The sequence below is a fragment of the Canis lupus genome, chromosome 19 (genome assembly GCF_011100685.1).
Source record: "Canis lupus familiaris isolate Mischka breed German Shepherd chromosome 19, alternate assembly UU_Cfam_GSD_1.0, whole genome shotgun sequence".
Taxonomy (NCBI): Eukaryota; Metazoa; Chordata; class Mammalia; order Carnivora; family Canidae; genus Canis; species Canis lupus.
Window position 1 is genome coordinate 34,983,208 of NC_049240.1, and position 26,747 is coordinate 35,009,954.

General features: G+C 35.5%; 1 protein-coding gene and 1 long non-coding RNA gene across 8 annotated transcripts in view; one reads left to right on the forward strand and one right to left on the reverse strand.

Annotated features, from left to right (window-relative positions):
* The window catches only part of LOC111091160, a 129,640-nt gene that overhangs the window by 93,223 nt on the left and 9,670 nt on the right, over positions 1 to 26,747 (forward strand). The window contains exons 3-4 of one of the 3 annotated variants that reach the window (XR_005374177.1): positions 13,195 to 13,395; positions 21,307 to 21,564. The exons of 1 other annotated variant lie outside the window; for it this stretch is intronic. This is a non-coding gene — a long non-coding RNA (uncharacterized LOC111091160). Of the gene's footprint in view, positions 1 to 13,194; positions 13,396 to 21,306; positions 21,565 to 26,747 lie in introns of those variants that run through there. One more of the 3 variants, XR_005374176.1, reaches the window with a different exon arrangement.
* Positions 1 to 26,747, reverse strand: part of DPP10 (dipeptidyl peptidase like 10) — a 1,276,525-nt gene that overhangs the window by 85,435 nt on the left and 1,164,343 nt on the right. For all 5 annotated transcript variants that reach the window (XM_038564992.1, XM_038564993.1, XM_038564994.1 and 2 more), the window contains 3 exons: positions 25,342 to 25,462; positions 15,036 to 15,190; positions 6,817 to 6,914 (listed from right to left, as the gene is read on the reverse strand). In XM_038564992.1, coding sequence (XP_038420920.1) covers positions 6,817 to 6,914; positions 15,036 to 15,190; positions 25,342 to 25,462 — 374 coding nt within the window. The remainder of the gene's footprint in view (positions 1 to 6,816; positions 6,915 to 15,035; positions 15,191 to 25,341; positions 25,463 to 26,747) is intronic.

Sequence of the window (26,747 nt, forward strand, 5' to 3'; positions counted from 1 at the left end):
ATACAGTGAAGCCTACGTAATTTCTTCAACAACCTCTTCAAGACATCTGGCAGCTTTCAAAACCAGCTAAGTCTCACTTGAAAATGCCAAGAATTTCAGTGAAATCATAACATGAAGTTCCCTAAATAGTTAACAAAGGCAACTTTGAAACAAATATGCAACTGGTTTAGGATTAATTTGGTCAAATGCATGGGCTTTGTGATTCTTCAAAGAATGGTATCCTGTTCATTTTTACTGTTTTTGTTTAAATTGATTTATTTTGCATGCATTATGATGTTCAGCAATGTGACTATTATAAAAGGAAAGATAGGTGTTAATCTTAATGGATTTATCTACAGAATTTAGCATGGAAGAAAATATTAATGGATACTATAATCAGGAAAGGAAATGCTAAACTCTGACAATATATATTTCTGATTAACTAGTGTAAATGTTGTTTAAAATTGAAGTAAAAAATAATTTGGTTATTGAAAACAACTGACCAAAGACTGCAAAATCAAGGAGGTTATATTCACAGGAAAATCTAGGTAGAACTGGTATACATAAATTTTCAAACCCAATTAGGAATTTATCTTAATTAGTTAAAGCGAGTAATATTCCATATCGTGTCAAATGAGATGACAACCAACATGAATAATTTCTAATAACAACTGCAACCATAAAACTAATTTAAATATTCATCTTGAGTATTTTCCCTTTCAAAGTAGCCCTCAAATATAATGTTGCAAGAGCATCCTCCTTATAATGTCTTTATAGACATTGACACATATTTATTATCCATGATGGAAAATCTTAACTTTTAAAAAAGGATTTCATATTAGAAAAACAAAATTCAACCAGTGTAAATCTGGTGATTAAGTGATTTTTTTAAAGGGAATGCTAATTTAGGGGTAAAATTAAGTTAAAACAATAAATTCATAGTTATACCACTTATCTTTCTCTTTGATTAAACATTGTGGTTATAACATATCTAATGCCTATAATCAGAATTTAGTGTGATGTGAACTTAGTATATACCTTATTTATAATCTGAAAGATGGGAGTTCTCTCCAAAATTGAATTTATAAGATTTTTCAGGGGTAATTTCAAGCTACTAAAATTTCCATGATAATGTATTGAGATTATCTAAAATGAAAGTTAAAATAGAGCCTGGCACTTAAGAGGTAAGATACAGTCAGTATTCTTTCTTTCCTTATCCCAGGATTCTAGGTATACCTCTACTCAGTTTGCTCATAAGTAAGCAGCTTCCTCCGAATGAGGGAGTAGGTAAGGGCCCTTACCTGGAAATCACACTCCTTGGCCTGTCTTTTGCTGATGTGGCTGTCCTCCTGGAGCTCCATTTCATGAACACATTAGATCTGGTATACCATGACCAGTACTAGGAGAAGTGTCCCCTCCTTATATTATAACTGGTCTAGTTCCTGCTTGTTCCTAGTCTCCATGGCTCTGGATTACCCAGAAAATCTTCAAGGAACTCATCTTCTTGAGCCACAGAGACAGACAAGCAGGTTAGAGGTATTAAACTCAAGTCAAGAAAGACTTTCTATTAGCTAGGTGGTCTGGCACAGAAGATCTAATTATTCACAAGGGTATGTGGAATGGAGGCCCCAGCATCATCAGCAGACAGGTACTATGTTAGAAGTCACACCTGTATTTTCACTGGCTTTCTGTCCAATCACTGCTCTTTGTATACATATAGTTGCACCAAGCTCACTCTCTTCCAGATAATCCAGGATCTCAACTGATAACTATCTTGTAATGGCATGAATGACCAACTCATACCTAGTTCAAAGATCTCTGTTCATAACAATGAATTACTTGTAAGAAGGGTCATTTAGGACATTTCCATGAACATAGAACATTTTCTTAATTTGATTTTTTTGTAAGACAGGAATATTCTTTGGCAAAGAGGAAGATATAAACTAGGCATACTTCAGTGATAATACGGTGCTATCAAGCCCAGGTGACAGGTAATATGACAATGTCTCATCGGTGATACATGCTAAGAATAATGAGTCACAAAGAGTGGACTACTAAAGAAAGATTTCAAGTAAATAAAATAATGTCAAAGGCACAGAGTAAGGAAAAGCCAAAGACAAAATATTACCTTTCCTCTTCAGTCTGGAGATATCTGAATATAAAGGATAATCACTTCCTCAGAACAATGTGACAACTGCCTAGCCTGTAGAAAAATCTACATTTCATTACTATAAAAAAATCTTTCCACCTAGAGGGCGCCTGGTGGCTCTGGGTGGGAAAAAAATCTTTCCACCAGAACTTAAATATATATTTTTAAAATCTTAATTATATGGTCCAATAATGATACAGAATGATTGTAATACCTTAAACACACAGTGTAAAAATTTACAAAATGTTCCTTCCTCTTAAGATGAGATAGATGAATCATCTAACTCCCAAATGGGTCTAAAATGTTCAGGAAAGCGCATTATCTAAGTTCCTATTGTGCTACATTCTGAAGAATCAACACAGACAATAAATAAAGAGTATGAGCTGAATCACTATTGAAGAAAAGTTGCATTCATGATCTGAATTTGCTTGATAAAGGATCTTCAGCTAAAGATGAATCACAAATATACTTTTTTTTTTAAAAAAAAATGGAGTATAGGAGAAGGAAAAAAGAAAAGAAATTATACTTTTCTCCAAGTTACGGTATTCTTCTAAATTCTTTTTAAACCAATATAAATGAATTGAAATTTATTTCACAATCTTTGACTAGAGTTTAAGTATCTGGTGTTAGGGAATGTCTACTGAATGCTGATTTTATCTTGCAGACATATTTCTCCAAGACATATAATAACTTACACACTTGAGTTGTTAAAATCAAATCAACCAAATAATCAGCAGACCAGATGACTTAACATCTTTAAATTCTAAAAAATTCTTGATCTTTGGAGTGGGAGTCAAAGAACACAGTTTCTAATATACTTTAAGTCCCAAGAGACCATCTTTCTATGTATTTTCTAAATCTTCCTACCTACTTAGGTGTGCACATATACATTTAATAACAGTTATTGTCACAATGGTGCTTTTATGAGAAAAAAGGCTTAGAGATGGTCACATATGAAGTTCAAGTTTAGTAGAAAAAAGGAAGGATCAAAAAGGAAAAAAAGATAGGTTATAACTGCAAAGAGTATTAGAATATTATTATTAATTGCCATTATGTATATCTGAAGATAATATAAAATATGGTATATGCTTAAATAACATACAAAAGATGAGTAAAAGTAAATTATTCCAGAATGAATTATTCATTAGGTAGAATCTAATGGTATAAAATAGAATCTCAAATGTATGAGTAGCTATAAACACAACACAAACTCCAAAAAAAGGAGAGGACATTTGTCTTAATAAGGCATGGGAAATTATGTTGCTAATAAGTAATTAATGCATGTTTATACTTATGCATTAAAAAAATAAAATATGGTTTCTCTTTCTTGGAATTTGTAGGAGTATTGTCACTAATAAATAGGAGAATACTGCTACTGATATTGGTATCAAAAATTTAACTTACATATTTAATAGATTTAATTTTTTAAAATAAAAAAAAGAATTTGAGTTACTTTAGAAAGATTTAAGAATAACATGGTAAAGTAAATTAGGAGAAGAAAAAGGAAAATAAGTTAGAAAGGGAAATGGGTGTTAGTCACCATGGGTAAACTCCAGGTCCACCATATACTAATGCAACTAGTTAAAACACCATTATTTAAATGACTCGCAGTGCACATGAGAAAATGAGGCAGGTTTGCAGGAGAAGCACATGCACTAGTTAGATGAATCATAGATGTGTGTATGTGTTTGTGTATGAGTGTGTTTGTGTGTGTGTGTCTGTATAGAAACAGAGAGACAGAAAGACACTACACACAGGAAAAGACAGACTGTCAGGGAGAGAAAACACTTCTCACATGTCTTCAGAAAAATCACTGTGTGCTGGTGTGGATATCTCCAACACTTGCATAAAGTATGATATACTTCTGCCAATATTATTCTTAAATTATTTGTATGGAATATTCTCCATTTGCCAGGTCCATTCTCCAACTCTCTCCTTGTAGTTTCCAGAGGCTGGCCGCCACCGTGAGGCTGCTTTGCCAGTAGAATGCTTCTGTTGGAACTCCAAGTTTAAGAGGAGAGAGAGTTTGGGGTATTAATTCCCAGGACTCACTTCCTAACTAGGGTGTGGTTCGGCAATGACTGAATTGCTCAATCTGTGGACAGGTCCTCCTGGTCCATCCTGTTCTTCAGGTACAGGCCTCTTCAGGATTCATAATTGAGCCTGCACCGCATTCCTTCAGTCCTGAGGACAGTGATAGCTTTCCCCTATTGTAGACTCAAAGTTTCTTTCCCATCCTCTGTGAGTTTCCTTCATTCTACTCACATTTTTGTTAATAGCCCCTTAATTAACTGCATTTCATTTACCCTTCTTGAGTGTATAATCTTTTTAAATTTTTAAGCTCTTAAAATCTCTAACTAGGAAGGCACAATAGTTTTCTAGTTAATTTCTATATGCCTAAAGCATTAAGTATAAAATATTAGAGATGTTAATCCTAAAACAAAATCAAGGAAAAAAATTAAAAGTTGGGTTTCCATCTTATGTGCAGCTAGATGAAGGAAACTTTCTTTGATTCACACCATGGATGTATCTATTTTATTCATGTTTGCATGTTTCTGAGCTCATCCAAGTAATACTTATGGACAGAGTGACTAAATGCAGATGATCTAAAATTCATTTCTTATCTCTGTGACTTGGACTGAAACTTTCTACCAGAAACAAATGAGTAAGGAATGATTTCTATATAACTGAACCAAGGGAATATTTAAAAATATCAGTTTTGAAGTAAACTTTGATCTTGAGTTTTTCAATAAAAAATCATACATTTTGGTACATTTCACATGCTACAGGTGGTACTTACATGAGACCCTGAGGCAGAAAAGGCAAAGTTGTTTGGTGCATTGTATATATAAGGTATTACGTGACTCTACCCAAATTGTAGACCAAGTTCATCACTAAACCAACATCCTTGAATTACATTTAAGAGATTTTTCTCTACAAGATTCTTCCTCATTCTTAGTGGAATCTTGTATATTATTCTGTATACTCTCGATTTATATTTAAAGAGATGTGATAACTTTTTGCCATGGATTACTAACTTTATGATACTGTAATTCAAATATTACAGATATATACTTAACTTATAACCCAATAAATGACAACCGATTCTGTCTTTAAGAATTTTTGTGTTTGGTGACATTACTATATCTACGTGGTGAATCCACTGCAACCTCTTGGGTTATAAAATCAAGGTCCAGAATCACTACTCTTTCTTACACAGAAAGCTGGCTGTAGTAAAGTTGACTTCCATTTCAAAGATTTCAAAAGACTGATGAAAATAAAAAATTATTACTTTAAGGTGAGGTTACTCAGATCCAGAGAGAGGTAGAGTGAGTTATCCAAGCTCATGTCACGAAGTGGTGGAAGAGATGTGACTCAAACACTCCAGTTTGAGCATTAAACAAATCAGAGAAAAAGATAAGAGCTAAGATAAGACCACATAAAATACTAATGGCTTCCATAATTGCTTCATTTGTGATGAATACTTTCATGTTTGGTAGACAAAGTTCAGTAGAGTTCCTATCTGATTTAGTTAACTCTACTGCATTCTAAATATCAATTCCAAAGGCCCTGTAAGGATTTCTATCATGATCTGCATGAAATGCTCTATAACTTGAAACAGGCTTTACCGTATTTTCTCCCTCTGTTACCAACTAATTTTCTTTCTGGGCCTCATCTTTTCCTATTCATCTTTTCCATCAAAAATAGGAACAGGTTGTATTAGGTATTTATGGGTGCCCTTCCAGTGTAAACAGTCCATATATTTTTAATAACTTTACAAGTAGGGAAAATTTCCACACACTCTAGGCAGCACTGTCTGTGAAAATCCTCAACTGTGATAGAATTTCCCCAAATACATTAATGGAACAACTTTCTAATGAAATTTATATTTGAATCAGTCCCCCAGCACTGATTGTTGCTGGCATCAAAACAAAGTTTGAGCTTAGCCCCATATCATTCAATAGCATGAAAGTATTGTCCTAAATCAGCTACCTATTCCATCTCTAGGACCATTGTTAAATTTCAAAGGGTTGTACTATTTGAAAGAATACCCTTGAAGTTTAAGACCACTCTGAATTTCAAAATCCACATGATTATTTGATTCATTTTGTGTTATTGGAGATTTTACTAATATTGAAATTATGCTTCTGACACATAAAATGTGTCTCTTTTCTCTCCATTCTAACTTCTTAGATAAGAAAGCTTCTTATGTAGGATATTTTGAAACCATATCTCATTGTATTTCCCTGCCTGGGGAAGAAAGCTAGGGAATCACTCCCAAGCTATGGGGAGAATTTCTGCTAGAAATAATTATACAAATTCTAGGAAGATTGTACTCATTTAAAGAGGACCATTTAAAAAAAATGGAGTAACTATTTTCAGGAAGAACATTCAATAGAAAATTATCCTTTGCCCCCATCTCCCTGTCACATCTCCTACAAAAAGTCTAATTCTCAACATTACTACATTTAGTTATTTTGTGGTGCTGCTAATCACCTTGAAACTTTAAATGCTCCCTGGGAACAACAAGAAACACAGAATGAGTTCATTCCTGCACTAATGGGGCAACCTCATATTTATTTTCAAGTGGATTTGTTGAGCTGATCACATCTCTTTAAATTGCAACAAAATGATAATTGAAGTAAAAATAACCATTTCCAAGTAAAAGTAAAATGGAAATTGCATACCTTGATTTAAAGCTGTCGGGAGGCATGAGTTCCAAAGTATGAGTTGGTCCATATAGGTTTACAACATATAATTTGATGGTTGGATTCATTTGACCTGCCTTTGAGAAAATGAAGGTTGTAATACAAATATATTGAGCATTAAAATATATTGAGGAAAAAAAGAAAATGTGGTGTGATTCCTTTACAATTTTGTGTTAGAACAGGGAAAAAGTTTAATTTCTCTGAAGTAGAAATGATTTTAGATTCAACAACCTGATTGCCTCCAATTGTTTCTGTAGATTGCTGTTTCTCAAGCATTTTAGTCAGACAATTAAAGGTGATGGAAAATCAAGATGAGTTTATTCATTCATTCATTGCTACTGTGTTCTTTCCCTAGAGTGACACCAGGAGGGCTGGCTTTACAGAACAACTAGTAGAACAAGCTGCTACTTACATTATAGGATAAGAAATGCAATGAGAAAAAATCTTGGCTAATTAAAAAAAATAAGAAATATAAAAAATAAATAAGATTTGCCAATCTGGGTGGCACATGCTTAAAATTCCCCAATACCTAATCCATTCCATTGCATTAAGAATTCATAGGTTTACTTTCCTTTTTCTTTTCTTTTTCTTTCTTTTCTTTCTCTTTCTCTCTCTTTTTTAGTTTTAGGGGTAGAATTTAGTGATTCATCAGTTGCATATGACACTCAGTGCTCATTACATCAAGTACCCTCCTGAATGCCCATCACCTAATTACCCAATACCCCCTTACTCACTTCCCCTCCAGCAACCTTCAGTTTGTTTTCTATAGTTAAGAGTCTCTTATGGTTTGCCTCTCTCTCTATTATTATTTTATTTTTCCTTCCCTTCTCCCTAGGTTTCCTTTTAAACTTTAGTGAATACTACATGGGGTGTTAAAGTGTACCTCGGAAAGTGGTGGCCACAGAGCAGTCTGCCCTCACTAAGTGCATAGTTAGATGAGTAGAAGGATTGTGATCATAGGTTATAGCTAGCCTAGAACATTAGTATATTTCTGGCTCATAGTTTATAGTGGAGGCACTACATGAATTATCTTACTAAATATTCTTACTTCTGTTCAAAGATGAAATTATACCCATTTTCCAGATAACAATGGAGAAGCTAAGCAAACCATGGAAGATGGATATCTAATAACTGAGGAAGTCAATATTTAAACCCAGGATTCCCTTCCCTGCTGTGGTTTTCCTTCAGTTCATTCCCAGGCAAAGGCCCCCAAAGTTTTTCTAAATATACTGTGAATTAGTAGGGGGCAAAAAAGGGATCTTTTCACCATATATCTCAAGCAGTTTGAATAAGTAAGAAAATGTTTACATCAATAAATGATTTATAGATTCAGTTGACTACTTGTGGTGCAGTGTGTTCCTAAACAAAGTACTGATGTGTCATTGGAGTGTGGCTGAGATTTCAGGAGAAGAGTATGTGAGATGTACAAAGAAAGTCAAGGAAATTAAAAGTGGGTCAAAATAGAAGACTGACAAGAATCAAAGGAGAATTATAAAAGTGACTTAAAGATGAGAAAGAAAAATCCATGTTCAGATAATTGGCATTGACAAAACCCAAAGTTGAACAGGACCAGAAGCAACAAAATATATTCCATCAATAGTCCATTATAGTCCTCAAGTACTGTGTTAGCCTGTTAAATACAACTAGTATGGCAGGGAAGACAGAGGGATGAATAGGTGGAGCCCAGAGGATTTTTAGGGCAATGAAATATACTGTGTGATACCATAATGATGGATACATGTCATCATATATTTGTCCAAACCTACAGGATGTACCACACCAGTAGTGAACTATAATGTAAACTGTGGACTTTGAGTGATTATGATGTGTCAGTGTAGCTTTATCGGCTGTAACAAATGTATTGCTGTAGTGAGTGGTACTGATATTGTGGGAGGCTCTCTGAATGTGTGAGTGCAGGGGGCATATGTACCTTTCTTTCAATTTTGTGGTGAAGCTTAAACCACTCTAAAAAATAAAGTCCTAAACAAAAATGACAAGCACATCTGTGGTGGTACATCATACACAAGTCAGAAGTTTTGAGCCAAATAAAGGAGTTAAGGAAATCCTTTACTGTAAAAACGCAAAGCTATAAAGAGATATTATGGAAATAGTTCATACAGTGAAGGGGTTCTTAGAAGATAAGCTATGATCCTGTCTCACAGAGAAGGCTCTGGTGTCAGATTTTATAAAGCTTTTCATTGTTCTAAAACCCTCAAATAACTGGGCACATTTGTCTTGGGCAATTTAGCCTCCTACCATACAAACTGAGTTCCCTTTCATATCACTCCCATTTCAATTGAACTTCCATGATCTTCCCTGAAAATATTGGCTTTATCCATATTTTTCAATCTAGCCATTTCTCTAGTTTGACCAGGTATATTAAAAATTAGAGCTGGGACATAATATTTAGTAGTGCCATTCAAAGTGTTGATCTTTGGCAGCACCCATCAGCATCCCCTGGAATCTTAGAAACACAAATCTGGGCCAAACACAGATTCAAAATTAGAATCTCTAGGTATATGGACCTAAGATTTTGTATTTTAACAAGACTCTCAGATAACCGTAATTGTGTGCAAATTTTATTTTTTTATCTTTTGTTTTTTGTGTGCAAGTTTTATAAGACACTGACACATGCCTATTTTTTCAGTAATATATTATTAGTAGTAATATATTATTACTAGTATATGTAGTAATACACACATATATATATATATGTATATACACACACACACACTAATATATATTACAGCTCAGTGGTTATCAAAGGTGTTAACCTGCATCAGAATTACCCAGAGAGCTCCTGGGTGGTATAGTGGGTTAAGCGTCCAACTTGATTTTGGCTCAGGTCATGAACTCAGGGTTCTGCATGAAGCCCCATAACAGGCTCTGTGCTCAGGAACCTGCTTGTCCTCTCCCTCTGATTTCCCTCCACTCATGCTTCTCTAAAGTAAATAAATCTTTAAAAATAATAAAAAAATAAATAAATAAATTACAGAGGGCTGGAGGGCTTGTTTAACAAGATTTAATCAGTATTTCTCATGTCATGTGACATGGGAATCTGTATTTCTAACAGTTTCTCAGATGAGGCTGATAGTGCTGGTAAAAATGAGAACTGGATTAGCTTAACCTATGAGTCAGAGAAACCTGGGTTTACATTTTGACTGCAATATACTGAATATAACTGGGGGCAAGATGTTAAAGATCCTTAAGTATTAATTTATTGGATTATAAAAAATGAGACGCTTCACTGAGAATATGTCTACAAGTCAGAAGTTTTGAGCCAAAGTAGGTTTCCTTTCTGTAGCTATAAATATCTTATAATTTTGTTATGTGGATTAACAAGATGATTATATATAAAAATGTCTAAAATTGGGGCACCTGGGTGGCTCAGTGGTTGAGCGTTTGCCTTTGGCTCAGGCCGTGATCCCTGTTTCTCCCTCTGCCTGTGTCTCTGCCTTTCTCCCTCTGTGTCTCCCTGCAGGGAGCCTGATGTGGGACTCGAGCTGGGACTCCAGGATCACCCCCCTGACCGAAGGCAGGCTCTAAACTGTGAGCCACCCAGGCGTCCTTAAAAAGTCTAATTTTTTTTTAAGTCTAAAATAGTATATAGTACTGAATTAAAAAGATAATTTCATTAAGACACTGATTTTTCTAGTTGGTGAAAAATTCTGCCTATTTTTAAAATTCTTCAGTTAGCTCATTAAGAAAAAGAGAAATTAAATTTGATCTTTTTGTCAGTTCTTTTCAATGATGAATAATTTTATTACATATTTTGTCAAAGATACATATGGTTATTACCATACTAAGGCAATTATTTTTTAATGTCTGCAGCTTGGTATGTTTTTACCTGGATAGGATCACTGATATCCTAGCTTTTACAGGGAAACAAATTAAAAGTTGTGTATACATGTGGCCAATTTTAGACAAAAAGCAAACATCAGGCTGTTTCTAAATTTCAGCCATTCAACATTCTATAATCTCAATTAGATTTTTATCTCTCCATGGAGTTTTGAAATTAAGTGCACATTGCAAGTTCATTTGTACCTTTTAATATTTGGATCATTTCAATAGTTTGCAAATTAGAAGAGTTCGTCTATTTGCTTTTTACAGTCACATTTGCCAGAAAGACTGCATATCTACAGAATCCTTCCTCTATGATTCTGAAACACAAGCCTCAATAATAATTAACCTTATTTTACTGGCAACTAAATTGTCATTAAACGAGATAATGCTTTAATTAAGAAGATTAACCTGAGGTTACTGACATAGAACTGTGCATCTCTTTTGTGCTGAATTGCTAATGATAGAGTATTTTATGAGTTCTGAATCATGCTGAATTAAGTAAAATACAATTGTATTTGTTTAGTGTAAGTATTTCATTAGTAAATCTGACCACATCGAGTATTTGCTACACTCATTTTAATCTAGTTTAATTTGAGGCACAATTTAGTGTGAACTCTGTGAATTACTTCAATGTATAAAGTACTACGTTTTGTAGGTTTATTACAAAAATAAGAGCAAATCAAAATAATACAGTTGTAAGTGGAAGAACTAACAGACATTTAAAAAAAAAACAGAGTAGAAAATAATAAGACTTTCAAAGTTCAAGTAATATATCCAAAATGATACTGAAACTTACCTAAGAACAAGGATCAAGCCCAGACTGTTTTTTTGAGTCCTATTGTTTCATGTACCTGGGCCGGGATTCCTACTAAAAAACGCCTGAGCACTTAGGATTCTTTCTCTTGGCTTGTCTACTAGAATAGCTATCTTTATTTTACATTTAATACTCCTCAATTGTAGTCATTAACACATACTTGGGGCTTTTACCTTGTTTTACAAATCCTTATCTATCTATCTATCTATCTATCTATCTATCTATCTATCTATCTATCTAGATGTGAGACTAAGAATCCTGTTTATATCCCACCTCATATATAGCCAAGTCATTAGGAATAAATGGTGAAAACAGAGTTCCACATGAATTTGTTAACTTCACGTAAAGTTAATTTTGATTCCAGCTATGTCTTCAGAGATACGGGTTAACCTCTCATAGTTTTACAGGGAGGGGCAGATCAATAAATTTGAGTTATTTCCCTGTTCTCAAAAGAACTGTGACTTTTATAAAAGGACTTAGCCTTTAAGAGAGCTAGGTTTGTCCATTTGTAAACAGAGGTAATTGTGAGGGGGTCCAAATAAGGGAAAAAAAGGAAATGAAAACTGACTCTGAAAATATGAAGCCTATTATTAGCAAACATGACTTGTACAATAGCAAACATTAATTTAGGCCCAGTTTTACTATTAAGAAATATTAAATAATTAAATAATAACCTATTAGTAACAAAGTGTCTAGGTTTGTCAACCCAGCATCTTCTGAATTACATTTTCTCAGACATTACTATTTATCTATTTGTTTCTTAGTCTGTTAAAGTTATGAGGCCTAGGGGTGTCCAAGTTCAAGTGCCAGCAGCCCTTAACCGAGAAGGCAATTTGAAAATGCACGTATTGTGTAAGGCTCTTCTGTGTGAGTCCTAAAATCCCCACTCCTCTTGCGAAATGAATTATAAAAAGTTGTTCCTTCCCTGGGGCTGATTTTATTTGCTTTGTGCAGTGGACAAACTGAATAGTCGTATGTGAATATTTGCCTATTCACATACGCTTTTCATTATACCCCACTTTGTTTTGTATCTAAGTTGTCAGGTGAGGGGTGCCTGGGTGGCTCAGTTGGTTAAGCATCTGCTTTTGGCTTAGGTCATGATCCCAGGGTCCTGGGATCCAGCCCCGCCTTGGGCTCCCTGCTCAGCGGGGAGTCTGCTTCTCCCTCTGCCCACTGTCCCCCACGCTTGTGCTTGCTCTCTCCCTTTTTCTAATGAATAAATGAAAGCTTAAAAAATAAATTGTCGGGATCCTTGGGTGGCACAGCGGTTTGGCGCCTGCCTTTGGCCCAGGGCGCGATCCTGGAGACCCGGGATCGAATCCCACCTCGGGCTCCCTGGTGCATGGAGCCTGCTTCTCCCTCTGCCTGTGTCTCTGCCTCTCTCTCTCTCTCTCTCTCTCTCTCTGTGACTATCGTAAATAAATAAAAATTTTAAAAAAAAGTTTAAAAAAAATAAAAATAAATAAATTGTCAAGGTGAACTTTCATTATCGTAATTATATCAAATGATGTGAGAATTAATACATTGGAGAAGTTTTCTCACTCATTCTCTGGGGGAAAGACAGGTACAGTTGTGTTACAGAGGAACAAACTTTCATTCGTAAAACAGGACTAAATCTATACTTGGAATTCATAAGTCATATACATGAAGTACAAGAAAAAATCTCTTGGTGAATATGATCATTTTGTTGTTGTTGTTAGGTCAGGTTGCCATTTTCTCCTGAACAGCACCGAGTACATGTGCCTAATTTATATCCAGCACTGAGTATATGTGCCTTCTAATTTATATCCAAAGAAGACCCTAAACATAATAATTCAAATCACAGGATCAGATTCCTCTCAACCCGGGTGTCCTTCTCAGCTATAGGCCAGTCAGTTAATACTACAATCTATGGAAGGAAGGTAAGATTGACAGGGGGAGAAACCCCAAAAACAAAAAAACAGGTGGTACAGAATCTCACAGAGGAAACATTCTTCTTATCCCTGATTCTCTATATTCAAGGCTGTTTTTCTCTCTCCTTCCCTCCTTTCCTCTTTCCCTCCCTCCCTCTTTCCCTCTATCCCTTCCTTCCTTCCTCCTTGTCCCACTTTAAGTAACTTGAGTCTGCTGGAAGATAGGAAAATAAAAGTCATGCCTACCCTAACCATGCCTTCACTGCAAGTATAGAATAATCTGTGTGATGGGTAATATGTCCAATACCTTGCCCAATTAATGTAATGTACAAGTTGAAAGGTATGAAACCTATTGTGCTTGGGAAACAGAAGAGTACAGCTCCCTAAAGGAATGGCTTAAAAATAGCTTCTAAATCAGTTAGCAGCCATCTCTTACCTGGTTAAGAGCTGAAATGTATAAAGTGGAGTTTAAAAAGTTTCCTATGGGATCCCTGGGTGGCGCAGTGGTTTGGCGCCTGCCTTTGGCCCAGGGCGCGATCCTGGAGACCCGGGATCGAATCCCATGTCGGGCTCTCGGTGCATGGAGCCTGCTTCTCCCTCTGCCTATGTCCCTGCCTCTCTCTCTCTCTGTGACTGTCATAAATAAATAAAAATGTTTAAAAAAAAAAAGTTTCCTATAAGACCTCTTTATGTGATTAATACACAGGCAGCCTCATTCATGAGCCTTTTTTCTTTGTAATATAAACATAGGATAAATGCATTTTAACAAAGAGACCTCAAGTTATCAAAAACGCCATGCAAGAGAAAAAAATAGTTACACTCCAGATGCTTTTGCAACCTGCTCTCTACTTGAAAATAGTGTTGCTCACTGGGCAAGATTTCCATATTTGCCTCACTCAATAAAACAATTCTATCTATCTTAGCTACGCCTGGCTATGGCTCTACCCCATCATGTTATAAAGTATGTTCCAGAGTATGCTCTGCCAAAATAATGCTGATGTTAATACTAATACTAATAAATTCTTTATGCTTAGTCTCTTCTTTATCGGTGATTCTTTATGTTAGTCTATTCTTTATAGAGATTCTTTATGCTTAGTCTATCCCTTACTAGAGATACTTTATGCTTAGTCAATTTTTATGGGAGATTTATAATGCACATTAACATATAGTATATTAAGTGCTCTAAGAAAGCATCTGCAAGAAGTTGGATTTTTTTTTTTTAACAAGAATTTTCAACTTATTTGACCGTGGGACTTTTTCTTCCCTTATAATACCTAGTAACAACTATAATATAACAAATATTAACAAACAGAATGTACTTTGGAGAAACCTGTACCCTGGCATCGTTGCTGGCCCTCATCTCCTTTCTAACTGGGAAGGTGAGGGAAAACAAAAGAATCAAAGAAAAAAAATGCAGCAAAAGTGGCAGTTCCCAAGCCCTGAATCATCTCTACTTCTTCCTACCAGAACACTGTGTGCAGGCTATTGCAAGCTCTAAAAGAGGAGTCTGACCAGTAAGAAAAGCTTCTTTTTTTTTTTTTTTTTTTTCGCAAAGACAACTTGTTCATGAACAAAGGATACTATCAATCTAGTTCTTGGTGTGGAGAGAGAGAAAAAAAAAAAAAAACTAGTACTTCCACGTTACTTACCTTAGGATATGGGTACTGCTTTCCTTTGGGATACAACGCTCCAGTAAATCGAGGGATAACCATGTTAGGCACCAACGAATCATTTATCATCAGGAAAGCAAGCCTTTCTCCATCTGGTGACCACCAGTGGGCAATGTGAGAATGCAGAAGTTCCTCTAGAATAAATGAGTATTATTAAAACCAACTGTAGAGATGTGGGCTCAGTGACCCACAAACATCTGTCCTTGAAACCTCCATTGCACATAGACATTTTTTTCTATACAATGTGTCAGATTTTGCTTTTATCAATGTCATAGAGAATTCTCTATTTCTGAGTTATCCTTTTAGTCACAGGATAAGAGATAGAATGGAAGGAAAGAATGATGAAGCAATGAAGCCAGGATTTCATAGACTGTCAGCAACATGAACAGGGAAAATGGAAGCACTATTGGAATAAAAACAATAAGAACAGTAAATGAACACTGAAATATGGCATAAAACTGTATTTTGTCACCATTCATTCACATTTGCATTCAGTCATATTTCCATCATCAAACAAGTTAAATATCCACTCTCTTCATTGAATAAGTCGAATCCCCTCTGGATTCATGAAACTATTTTAAGCTCTGAAGAAAGAGAATGAGAAATATATTGGATATCTTTCATGTGACCCCAGATCCACTCTTCATTTGTCTATACCTGCTTTCTGGTTCAGAAAATTAATATGGGTGAACTATAGCAAAAGGGCTGCCATGCCCTCCAGGGCACAGCCTTTATGGTACGATGGCAAGAGATTAGAAGGAGGAGAGTAAAGTCAGAGTATATATTCCCTTGGCTCTATCCTGAAATGTCACTTCAGTCTAGCTGCGTGCTTTAAATGATGTCACTATTCCTGTCAATGCAGTCTCTTCTGTGAAATTTTCTCCTTTTTTTTTTTTTTTTTTAATCTTGTAATGGCTCATCTCTGTGGTCACAGGGGTCATAGCTTGGTTGCTACTAGTCTAGATCATAGCTCAGTCCTTCATGATTTCACTTTGTAAATGTGGTCTCTTTATAAATAAAACTTCTTCAGATTACTGAATGTGCTAACTTCGTACCCTGACAGATACCATGATGAATACCAGTAAGAGACTCAGAAAAGGGAGTGGAATGTTGCTATATGTGTCTAATTTTATGGCTGAAGATGTCAAACCTCTAAATTCCCACAAACCTTCTTGCTGACAGAGGCAGCCTCTATCCAAGGGAGTTAAACATCCTCTGCATTAAGGCAGAGTGAAAGATAAATTCCTATAATGTTTAAGAGTCTGTATCCTTAGAGGAGAGTTTAGAGATCTAGTACCATAGCATTTACTGGGATAGTTTTTCTAAAATGAGAGAAAATTTGTTGGAATCGTACTTATGCAAAAGTAAAGTGGGAATAGACTCTTCAGATTTTGAATAACAACTTAAAACATATTCACATATGCTGTCCTGTTCTACTTCCCAGATAACCTATAAAGCTTTCTGTTCTGAGCAGAGCCTTTGCAGGATAGGACTATGCAGCAGATCAAGGCCATGGTACAACCTTCCCGCCCATCTTTACCTTGTGACCCAGCAGATAACAATGCTAATGTAATTGTGCATGGTAAACAGAGATGCTGTGTGGAGCTTCTGGCACTCACTATATGGCAATTAAAACACAGGCATTACAAGCTTTAAAGGAAGGCCATTTCCTCTTGTGCTGATAAATATTCTCCTTTTCAAAAGCAGCTCTACTGGGCTCTTGCAGAAACAATTAGCCTGACCACGGGATACCAAGTGGCTGTGGAACCCAAACTACCCATCATGAACTGACTGTTACCTCATTCATTCACTGACCATAAAACTGAATATATACAGCAACATCCCACCATAAAATAGAAGGGATTGGGACAGAATGTGTAAGTAAAACATCCAGAATATTGCATGTTCTGTTTTACCCTCTCTCTTCCAGCTCAAACTAAACCTCAAGATGTGCTTTTAATTTAAACTGGCAGGGCAAGAACAAAAGCAGACCTGGTTTATGGGTGTGTGTGTGTATGTGCTATACTTGGAGGGTCGAGAATTGGATAAGCTCTGTACTACAGCCTGAAGAGTGGCACTAAAAGACTAAAGTAAACATAAATTCTTCCAGTCGGCTGACTTTTGAACAAGATCTTTAGTTTCTCACTTCTTGTGGAAGGAGAATTGGCTTGAAGCATGGACCTATCCTGACTCATGCATAGTAACTAATAAAAGGCCTGACTGGGGTTATGGGAAGATGGAAATTAATGACAAGGAAGTATAGGGAAAGATAACTGCATCGACTTATCAAGAGGGGTAAAAAAAATGTAAAAATATGTAGATATTAGTGTCCTATTTAAATATCCACCAGAACACATCCATAGCAGAGTTGGCTCTGGATAATCAGATGAACAATATGACTACTGAGCTCATGTCAGTCTGCTTTGGCTACTGACAAGGCTTTGACTACCTGCCAATAATAGGGGCTGTCATTAAACTTGATATGGCATTATTTCGCAGCAGGACCAGCTGGCTACCTGGTGGCAGGCAGATTACACAGGAAGCATTCCATCGAGAAGGGGTAGCATTTTGTCATTACAAAGATAGACACATAGTCTAGTATAGCTATGCCCCTGCTGCTTGAAATCCTGTTACCACTGCTCTTCATGGATTTACAGAATAGCTTATCCATCACCACAATAACCCACACTACATCACCACCCAACAGAAAATATTTTATGGCAAAAAGAAGGTTAAGAAGCTTGGACCATGAAATTCACTGTTCTCTATTAGCTATATACACCTGGCTTGATGGAAGCACAGACTAGTCTCTCTCTTTCTCAGTTTTGACCCTATAACAACCTTGAAGTCTGGATGTCCCCATACAGCATGCAAGTGTCACTCTTGCATAGCCAGAAAGCAAATGGTAGAAATGTAGCATTCTCTATCACTATCACACCATTACCCCACAGGATATATTTTGTTTCTTCTCTTCATGATAAGGAGATCAGTGGGTTTAGAAGTCCTAATGCCTAAGGGTGGGAATGTCATACTTCTGCTCCTTTGAATTAGAAGCTGAAATTCCCCCCTGACCATGTAGGGCTCGAAAGGACTGGGGGAAAAAGAAACTAACAGAATGCATAGTCACTATTTGTCTGATGCTTAAGCTTATCTGCCAGGAAGAATGTGTGTCTTCACTATATAAAAGAGAGCAAAGAAGAGTATGTCTGGACTCAGCAGATTCACAAATACTCCTTTGTCCAACTAGATCTCATTTTCCAATTCTACATTTCCACATTTCAAATTCCATTTCAATGGAAAACTGAAATTGTAGGAACCTAGGAAAAAGAAGCAAAGGAATAAGATTTGGCAGGGATAAAATTTTGGTTTGATCCCACCAGGCAAATGACCTGTATAGTCAAAATGCTGGCAGAAGGTAAAAGGAAAAAGGAATGAGTAGTTGACAGAGGGAACCAGGATTACTAGTTAAGGCCCTATGGCGACCTTATTTTTTTTTTCTTAATGGGGACATTTGCCCCAAAACCTTACATGAAAACAAAAGTGTTGGCTGTAGTTAAAAATTTCAGACAGATATATAAACTGGACTAATACTACTCTACAATGAAACAGTAGCAGATGGAACTTCATGTCTTCTTTCAGGACATGAAATTTTTATTTGAATAAATAATATCCCCATGATCTCTGAGTTTTTGTTGGCTATGGCCAGTGTGAAACCAGACAAATCAAATGAAGAGAATAAAGTTAGTGCACGGTATTTATTCTCTTGGTTCTCACCTGTTAGAAACATGTGTGTCTGGCTATGTTCCTCAGCCAAAACTTACTGCTTCTGTTACTGCAGAAACTATAGGATTCCCTCCTTCTAGGTTCTAGTAACAGCTTACCCTTCTCACTGCAGTTGTTAATGACGAAATCATTACTAGCTACAAGTTGCTACATAACCCTTTTCTTTGACAAGTGGCCCCTTCATAGATAAAATTGTGTATATTCCTTTGAATGGTCCATTGTTTTTCAAATTGTAATCCTGACCCTGACTTGTACAAATTACTTAAAATTCGTATGAGGAGACATAAGTCATCCACATGACACGCTGAGGGAAAAAAAATGCTGAACCCAAACTGAGTATAAACTCTTGGTCTCATGAGCCTTGAAGGTACAGAGAGATCAGATTGTGTTGTCTAAAATCAACACTCAGGGTTCCTAAAGAAATGAGCTGTATCCTAGGTGCTTAAGTATGTGTGTGCAAGTACTTCCCAAGAGTAAGAATGGCCCAGATTTGAGAGCACCATTCAGCAGAAACTAGGTATCACTACTCTACTTTATTTTAGAATGATCTATGCCTAAAGTTGTTCCTCACACAAATGTTAAAATAGTAAAGTCGTACACACAGAGAGTTATATGACTTCCTTCAGGTCCCAAAATAAAGCTAACTGAAATGGGAAGGAGGTAAACAAAAGAATCTTTAATATGCATCTGCCTAAGATTTCTCTTGGATAACACACACAGTTCTTCAACTGTAACTAATAAGGACTCTTACTCATGGACTGAAACTTCCTGTGTTAATTATATTAGATTATTTACAAATAATGCATTTCTACAAATTGCATTCCATTCCATGTCAATGAAGGTTTGGTCTTCTTTGTCTTTATTACAATGATTAGAGAATCTCACTGCAGAACAGATGGAGTTTTCAACACATGTTGTTTTATATCAAAGACACTTAAAAACATAGCCTCAACACAAAGTACTTACCGAAAACTAATATATAATCATTGCATGCAGATTAACATGCTACTCTGGAAAGTAAGCTGATTTTATCCATTTATAGTTTATCAATTTAGGCAGATAAGATTTCCTGAATATGCTGCTGCCAGCCATATGGGTCTATGGTTTATTTTCCCCCCTTTATTTTCTGTATCTCACTGTCATGTTTCTTAAAAGAATTGTCTATATGCATAACCTTCTCACTTCCTGCTTACACCTCTATCCACTGCAATCTTGCTTTTGGTACCACAAATTAACTGATTTTGCTCTTATCAATTTCTGGTAGCAAATCCAACAGTAACTATGGGATCTTTAGTTTGTTTGACCTCCTGAAACTCAGCTTTATTAGTCTATCTTCCTCTGGCTTCCATGGCTGCATCTCTAATTTTTTTTTTTCTTTTTCCTGTCATAGTCCAGTTTTACTGGGATTTAGTAAGTGCTCAATAATTATGTAGAATCAATGAATGGATGAATGTAATTTCCTGTGTCCAAGACAAGTCATAAAAAAGTGAAAGTAGGTATTTTGCACTATTCTTTGTAAACAACCAAAAAATGTAACAATCTCTATCTGTTGATAAGGATATTGTTTATGCTGTCATTTTTTTCTCTCACTTTTCTATTCTTGTAATTCTTTTATTTATTTATTTTTATTTTTTTATTTTTTAAAATTTTTTATTTATTTATGATAGTCACAGAGAGAGAGAGAGAGGCAGACACACAGGCAGAGGGAGAAGCAGGCTCCATGCACTGGGAGCCCAATGTGGGATTCGATCTCGGGTCCCCAGGATCACGCCCTGGGCCAAAGGTAGGTGCCAAACCGCTGCACCACCCAGGGATCCCTATTCTTGTAATTCTTAAAGCTCAGTGCAAATACCATTTGTTCTATGAAGACACCCTATATTTCCCCATCCCATTAGACTTAATTCCTACTTACATTTCTAGTTGGAATGTAGGCATGTAGTTCTATTTACCATGCTCCAAATGGTTGCTTATGTAAAAGGCGTTTACAGTTTTTCATTCCACTAAGTTGGAAGTGTATGAAACTTAGAAATCCTATTCCTCTTCATACTGCTCTCAGGTAATGTTGGAAAGATATATGTACTCAATATCCTGAACTGAATATCACAGAAGAATTCCTTAACAACACATTTGTAAATCATTTAGGCACATTAGTTCCAATATTTTATATGCTCATATAACTTAAAGTGATAGTCATTTTTTGTTTCTATTTAATAGATTCAATACTTTATGGAAATTTTCAAAGTTGTAGACTTGGTAGCTGTGAACTCTGTTTTTTTAAACAAAACATTCATCTGATATTTTATTTAGCTAACTTACTACTTTAAATGTTCCAATTCATATGAATGACATTAGATGCATTTTATGTGAATTGTGTTTAAAATGATGTTTCATTTTAAGTATGTTTTATTTTTCTTCTGAATTTCACTGACTCTCTAAAACACATTTTATTTGTCTTTACTTTCCTTAGGAGTTGAATACTACTAGAAATAGAAACAAGGAGATTTTACAATAACACTTTTAAAGACTTTAAAAAGTCAACATAAGTGCCTGTGATTGGGATCAAGAGCCACACTCACAGATTGGCCTAGACCTAAAAAGTTTAAGCCATGCCTTTAAAATGTGCCACAAAAAAACACTTTATTGTCTTTTATGTGACTCCTTCTCAAATCTTTTTTTTTTCAAATATTTTTTCTATGATATTTATAAAAGGCAAATTTCAAATAAAGAAAGTGGAAATGTTATGTGTTACTTCTTGATTCTTCCACACATACTAATTCAGATTGTAGTTGATTTTTGTAAAGTAACAAAGAAGGAAATCTCCACACTAGAGTATCTCACACATACCTGTTGAAGATCATATGCATCCCTAGTAGATGTCACTGTGTTGTGGTGAGTGAAATAAAGGGAAAAGAGGAAGCCTGGAATCTGGGAGTTTTTAGCACCTTTGGAAAAGCAAAATGGTATTGGGAGATGAAGGTACATGTGGGACTCTTGAAACATAGGTTGGGGATGATGCGTGAGGGAAAAATCAATAACATCTGAATGGCCTAAGTCCCTGTATCAAACCTTAACACTGATTCCCTTGATATAACCTACCCCTTCTCTTGGAAATAAAGCAAGAATTGAAGTCAGTCCATGGTCAATAGGGTTCAGAGTCCTTGGCTGAGGAAACAGATCAGTGAAATCTAATGGCTTAGGTCCATAATGTATATCATCCGTTAGGGAATGAGGAAAAGCACTGAATTCTAACAGGTAGAGTAGACCAGGATGAAGTGCTGGCTTTGAGGACACACATTCAGGTGCCAGCTCCGGCACTCATGAGCTTTGAGGCCATGTCCAAGTCACCTGTCTCCTTGGGTCTTGGTTTCTTCAGTAAACGATTAAATATGCTAGCATTGTGAGGATTCATCACATAACACATTTAGGATGTGCTAGTATACCTACAACATAAGAGCCAAAAGGATTGAGTTTATTTTGAATAGCCAAAACTTTAATTTTTCCAGAGTTTTTGTCCTATTAGTCCTACCTGTCCCCTAACACAGTGTTCATTCTCCACCCAAATATATAGAATTTTATTCTCTAATTAAGAAAATAACTGTCAGATAATGGTCTTTAAATTCTCTTCTGACATTTTCTAAAAAATGTAATGCTATAAATTATATAAAGCCTTACATAAAGGACAGAGGCCCAGGGCATGCTGTTCAGTTGGCAAGGTAGTATATTCTATATTAAGTTAACTTAAAATTTCTTCCATGTGAAGGATCACAGTTTGTTACCCAAAGTAGCAAGCCAGCACACTGTGAAGCACCGTGTCCCCACTGAAACCCACCACTCTTATGAATGCCTGCTCACTGTGTCTGTTACTAGTGACTCAAACCAGAACCCAAAGAATCTTTCTTGACTTCCTCTCATCTGCACCCCAACCATTTAACCACTACAATCTATCTATTCACTGCCTCATCAATTTTAGAATTTTCTCTCCTTCTTACTGCTTTAATCCGAGTAATATTGCTCATTATCTCTCAGCAGAACTTAGAAAAGCCTCCCAGCTGCTCACTGGTTCTTTCTGCTTTTCAATCCCAGCTTTGTACTGTAGTCAAAATGATCTATTTATATGGAAGATATGATATTAACACTCCCTTATTTGAAAAGCTCTATTAGTTACCCATTTACTAGTGGAAAAATAATTGAAATCCCAGGTTATTTTTAGGGTCCCTATCCCTTGGTTCTTGCTGCCTTCCTTTTTCTCAAATTTTATGACCCAATAATACCGAGCAGACTTTAGTTCTCAAGGCACACACCATGCTATTTAACTTAGCTATGCTTTTGCAAGCTCTTAACCCTTGCTTAGATTTCCCTACCTACTTTCTTCTTTAAAAAAATATATTTAAAATCTCATTAGTTAACATACAGTGTAATATTGGTTTCAGATGTACAATATAGTGATTCAGCATTTCCATAGAGCACCCAGTGCTCATCACAGTGAGTGGATTCCTTAATCCCAATAACCTATTTAACTCATCCCTCCACCCACCTTCCCTCTGGTGTTTACCAGTTTGTTCTCTATAGTTAGGAGCCTATTTCTAGTTTCCTTCTCTCTCTCTCTCTCTCTCTATTTTTTCTTTTGCTCATTTGTTTTGTGTCTTAAGTTCCACATGAGTGAAACCATATTATATTTATCTTTATCTATTGACTTATTTCACTTAGCATAATACTCTCTAGCTCCTTACATGTTTTTGCAAATGGTAAGATTTCATTCTTTTTTTATGGGGGAGTAATAGTCCATTGTGTGTGTGTGTGTATGTGTGTATATATATATATATATATATATATATATATATATATATACTATTCTTCTTTATCTATCCATCAGTCGATGGACACTTGGGCTATTTCCCTACCTAGTTTATTCTTATAGTTCTTAATCTTTCAGGCTCAACTCAGAGGGTTTCTCCTTTAGGAAAATGTTTGCAAATCCCTAGAATGGGCTAAGTCTCCTTTGTTCTTTCATAGAATTCTGTGTTTACTGTGATTTGACTTCTGGCCACACTCCACTGACTGACATCTGGGTCTCACATAGTAGCAACAATATTTTGAAGATAAAGTGTATCTCTTACCTAGCTCCTCTCTGTAAGAAATGGTTAGTTCTTGCTACCTAGACTCCTGGAATTACCCAAGTTTCAAGTTTGTTCTCCACTTATTTCTTTAATCTCTTGAGCCATCTGAGGCTGGCTCCTTCAACAATTTATCCTTTTGAAATAAGAAAGCCAGAGTCAGCTTCTGACGCTTTGAATGAAAGAACCCTACTTATCAGTTTGTGTTTGAATTTTTAAAAATCTATAGCGTAATTATTGTTGATATTTTCAAAGTAGCTATCACTACTCCTCAGAATAAATTGTGGCCTCTAAAATACTTTATTATTTGATGCTAGTATATACATAGAAAATATATAAGCATACATGTACACATATGTGTATAAATCCCAAAGGCTACAGTGTCTCTTCATTAGTAAAATAGCTCCACCCAGCTAAATGTTTTTCTTTATGAAAGTACTTTGTTTCTTATTATATCTCAGCACCCTTACAAATACTTGGAACATAGTAAGTCTTTAACAATGTTCAATGACAGAATGGATGAATAAATGAATAGGCAAGTGATTTACTTTTCTTATAGAATTAAAAATATTGATTCTGAGATAGAAAGATTTCATTTGCCAATATTGCTCAATAAATAAAATTTATTTTCTAGATGAGCCTTAGCTTTATAATTTCTAATCAAATATGACTAGCTTATTTTAAATCTTGACATATTTTGCCAAGATCAGTTGCAGAGTCTGAAACTTAGGTATTAACCTCACACCTTGAGTCTTCCCCGGAAATCTGTACCCACAACCCAGCTGATAATTGGTGCATGATCAAGCTGGATAGAGGTTTTCATTACTTGGTTCCTTTTTATATTCTCAGCTATCATGAAAACTTGATTCAATAGTTATTGCAAATAATTCTTTAGGTGGGTTTTATTTTGCTCCCCATGCAATGGCTTTTAAAATGTGACAGACTGTTCTTAATGGGAATGACTAAAATCAAGTGGCTTTCATGCATTTTTTGAGCAGTAAAAGTTTTTGTTTCTTCTTTTCTATAGTCAGAAAAATTTAGCATCTAACTCCAGAGTTGACATAAGATCATTATTCACTTTCATTAGCTAAGCATCACCAAAATAAAATCTATGTAGCCTGAACAAAATGTATGTGTATGTATGGGTGTGCCTACAAACACACACACACACACACACACACACACACACACAAAATGTGGTAGATGTGAATCACAACCAGTTGAAATATGAACACATGCAAAGACATGAAAGCATGAAGGCAGTTTTGAGAGGAAATAAGAGGAAATGGAGCTCTAAGTATTGTTCTAGAATGAACATATTTCTCTCACAGATTTTGTATAAAAACAGGTCATCTGTGTTCTATTGAAACAAAATCTAGTCAACTCACCTTCATATAACCAGTCAGCAATCCCATTAAAAATAATTCCTTCTTTTCCAGAAGATGTCAGTCTCAATGAACTACTCTTTATGTCAGGTTGATAGTAGATATTATTTTCAAAAATATAAATCTGGATCCAGAAACATATAAAACAAACCAAAAAATGTAACACATTAGGAAGCTTTCTAAGTACTCATACTATAGAATAATTGCTGAAGAGCCAAGTGTTGTATTGTTTGCCTGCTTTTAGTTTGTTTTTATTTAATACCTACATTTGCATCGCTTTCAGTTATTAATGGCTGTTGCCTTATCATATCAATATCAAATTGTCATTTAGAAATTACACAGTACCAATACTGAAGCTTTTAAATCCATAGTTTCAACAACAATTGTTCATCTGCTTAATCCCTTTTTATGCCACAAAAATGATTTGGGTTTGATCTAACACTGCATACTTAAGAGACTGATAAACTATGATAGATGTCACTTTAGTAATAGCCAACTCACAGCTGAAAAGTTTCAATTTGGGATCTTATTACAAAAAAGGATTTGTTCATCAATAAAATAGTCTCTACAGAATCTTTCTGATTCCATCCAGCTCGACTCACAAATACTCTGATGAAAGCAAAGGGTGGCAAAATTCCTTTGAATTGATAAATGGGACACACCTAGCTATGCCCCACTCTTCACTGGCAGTTCTTTTCTAACTAGCATAGCAGTAATAGTAACTGTGTGCTTGAGAGTTCAGGAGAGGCTTTTAATTTCAACACATCACAAAGCATTCCAAAATAATATTAGGATCAACAATAGCCCCCACAACAGGAACAACAGAAATTAAACAGGCTCTGTCTATACAAAATAGAGATAATTCAGGATAAAATTATTTAAAATCCATGTTCAAATATATTTAATGCCAAACATTTCAAACTACTGGCCTGTATGATAATATAACCTTCAGAGAACCATGTTTTGTCTATATGTTGGGGCAGTAGAATATTGTCTAATGGAAGCCAAATTACTATCTACATTGAACATTCTAAAAAGGTAGAAGATGTTCTAGAGGCCTTGTGTTCTAGCATGCTACAGGACCATTACATAATAGCAAACAGAGCAAACGCCAGGACTTCTGATATAATCCTCTAATTATGAGATCCTAGATTTTAAATCTCAGTGTGCAAAATGATGAAAGCAATCTTAATATCCAGAAAATTTCATTGATATTCTACTTTGATTATGGTGATTTGGCAAGTATGTAACAATGAGCAGATCTAGTTAATCATTTCAACACTACATGCCATTTATATCATAGGTGAGAATGCCAAAATACAAATTTTTGAGGGGTGGGGTAGGGAGAAAGAAAGCTATAACAGGTTGTTTAAAAGAGAGGGCTTTATAACAGGCAGCCTAAATTTAAT